Source organism: Pinus tabuliformis, chromosome J (assembly GCF_031772625.1).
Source record: "Pinus tabuliformis cultivar Carrire ecotype Pingquan chromosome J, CPIR1, whole genome shotgun sequence".
NCBI classification, from domain to species: Eukaryota; Viridiplantae; Streptophyta; class Pinopsida; order Pinales; family Pinaceae; genus Pinus; species Pinus tabuliformis.
Window position 1 is genome coordinate 258,211,293 of NC_142295.1, and position 2,588 is coordinate 258,213,880.

The 2,588-nt window shown below is 32.8% G+C and overlaps 1 protein-coding gene across 1 annotated transcript; it reads left to right on the forward strand.

Annotated features, from left to right (window-relative positions):
* Positions 1-1,335: 1,335 nt before the first annotated feature.
* LOC149226755 (ubiquitin-conjugating enzyme E2 1-like) lies at positions 1,336-2,355 on the forward strand. The gene is made up of 5 exons (XM_089380287.1): positions 1,336-1,475; positions 1,612-1,637; positions 1,726-1,815; positions 2,025-2,113; positions 2,227-2,355. Exons 1-5 carry the CDS (start codon positions 1,336-1,338, stop codon positions 2,353-2,355), a joined length of 474 nt encoding a protein of 157 aa, XP_089236413.1.
* The last annotated feature ends 233 nt before the right edge of the window (positions 2,356-2,588 follow it).

Consider the following 2,588-nt stretch of genomic DNA (forward strand, 5'->3'; position numbering starts at 1 on the left):
TCTAAAACTCTAGCACAAGTGTTGAATAGAATATAATTTCTCAAGAGAGAGTTGTGGATAAAATCTATATTTTTTTGTTAAGATTTTTCTTTTCACAATTTTTTTTCCTAAATGTGGTGGAAAGTTTATTTAACTCTCATCCTAGAGGTTTCGACCATGGAATTAACTAGAAACAACTCTAAACCCGGAAAATTTTTAACTCTTGGCCCAAAAAAGATTATTGAATTTTTCTTGGATGAGAGTTCAATAAACATAGCATGACTTATCCCTACATACAAAATTTTATTTCCCATTTTTTTCTTTTCACCATTTATTTTCCAAAAACCATAAAATAAATTCTAACCCCAAGGACAAACTCTGATATATAAAAATAATTGTGTAAGACAAGTGATTCCTATTAAACTATATTAATATCCCATATCAATATTCTCTTATTTATGTTATTTTACACAACATGTTATCCTTAAAGTTGATGGGATATTAATAATAACAACCATCAAACTTTAAGGTCAAAATAAAGGAGATGCCAAATAGGTGTGTGAGACCCCTTTGTTTGTGTCTGAAGAGACCAAGTTCTAGCTATCTAATTGCTAAAATCTAAAAGTAAAGATGCTCTACAATACTTTTTAATTGAAATTGCCACATCTTAGGAGGAAACATATATTCTTAGACACTATACATAACAAACTATATATCTTAATATTTTTATGTGGGTCTATATTAAATTTCTTTGAAAATGACATTTTAATTGTTTTATAAAAGACAACATCCTATCAATAATTATGATGGTAAGACTAACCTAGATTCACCTAAACCAAAACATTTTTACCATTAATTCTATATTATACCCATATAAATTTACTTCTTAAAAAATTTAATAAAATGTTAAAAAATAATAACTTAATAAGTGATATATTATATATAATTTATTATGCCTTACCTCGACAAACTACGAACATTAAGAAACAATGGATTCAGATTAAAACAATTAAAAATTTAAGTTACAGTTGCTTGTTCCGCATTAGCTATCAACTTTGGTTTAATGTCTTGAATAATTTAAAAGAAAAAATAAAACTGAATAACTACCCTAACTAAGGTGCCAGACTTTAACTTTATTAACACAAACAACGATATTGATGTAAGGACGCGACGCCTACATTTAAGGGAAATAAATGTTTATAAATGGAGAGGAAAACAAGCTGTGGTATTCACATGGTTATTATCACGGACAGCCATAGAAGCTCTTTTCTTATTCTTCTTGAACATTCCAACGCTGCGTAACTGTGCGCTTTTCTTCGCTTGCATCATAGTAATTGTGGTATCTCGCGAACCACGATGGCGGGAGGCAGTAAGTCTACTGCGTGCCTGAAGAGACTGATGGCTGATCTGAAGAAGCTGGAAGATGACGCCCCTGCAGGTGTTAGCGGATGTCCGCGAGAGGAAAATATTAGGATCTGGGATGCTATTATTTTCGGGTATGTATACTAGGGTTTCTGTAATTTTTTTCCGGTTCTAAAATAATTATTTTTCTCCTTCTAAAATTACGATTTATCTGAATAGACTCGTTTTTTTCACATTTGATGACTGTCCTGTACCCATAATCGTCTGCAGTCCTTCAGGCACTCCATGGGATGGCGGTGAGTATTTCCCCAGAACAAGTCTTCCTGTCTATTTCCGAAATTTCGATTGACTGAACCCGATGAGTTTTGTGTCGCAATTTTGTAGGCATGTTCAAGCTAACGGTCGAGTTCAGGGAGGATTACCCTAACACACCTCCAAATGTGAGGTTTGTGTCTAATATGTTTCACCCGAATGGTAAGTGTTCTCTACGCGAACTTAAATTTCTTACTTGTCAGTAAATACAAATTGATTATTCATGATGTTTATTTAATAATATTTGATGGTGTAAGAACAATGAAATCTACCCATCTTGTTCTCAAACTCTTACCGGGCATATCAGATCCTTGGTTTAAAGAGGTCGTTGTTGATCATCAACGAAGTGATCTTTGGTTCGTCCTGTGCAGTTTACGATGATGGTGCCATTTGCCTGGACATTTTGCAAAAGCAGTGGTGCCCAGCCTACGATGTCGCAGCAGTTCTGACATCAATTCAGGTAACTTTTCCGTTGTAAGCTGTTCTTCATGAAGTATAATGTGGCATTCTAAAAGAAGGGAAACCTAAGCTACAAATGTTCTTAGCTGTAATGTTTTTATCATGTGGGTGCAGTCATTATTGTGTGACCCAAATCCAAATTCTCCTGCGAATCCAGACGCTGCTAAGCTATACAGCAATGATCCCAAAGAATATAAAAGAAGGGTCCGCCAGGTTGTTGAAGAGAGCTTGTCTAATGTATAACATAAAATTTAGGTGCTCATAATTATTCGATTACGTTTGTATGTGTTAAATTAATAATAAAATAAATCACATATGGGATAAGAAATTAAGTCTTAATTAGATGTATATGAGCGTTCAAATAATGCAAATTAATATAAATATTAAATTATTTTACTTCTTTTTAGTATTAAGATATTTATTTTTAGTTTCCAATAAAAGCTAATGAGTTATTTATTTCTCAATAGTTGTCCACA

What these genes read in the sequence shown, in the direction of transcription:
- LOC149226755 (XM_089380287.1), top strand. Translation starts at nt 1,336, where the DNA reads ATGGCGGGAGGCAGTAAGTCTACTGCGTGCCTGAAGAGACTGATGGCT. An exon ending in AGGCACTCCATGGGATGGCG is followed by an intron (nt 1,638 to 1,725) that starts GTGAGTATTTCC and finishes GCAATTTTGTAG; the next exon opens with GCATGTTCAAGCTAACGGTC. An exon ending in TAATATGTTTCACCCGAATG is followed by an intron (nt 1,816 to 2,024) that starts GTAAGTGTTCTC and finishes CGTCCTGTGCAG; the next exon opens with TTTACGATGATGGTGCCATT.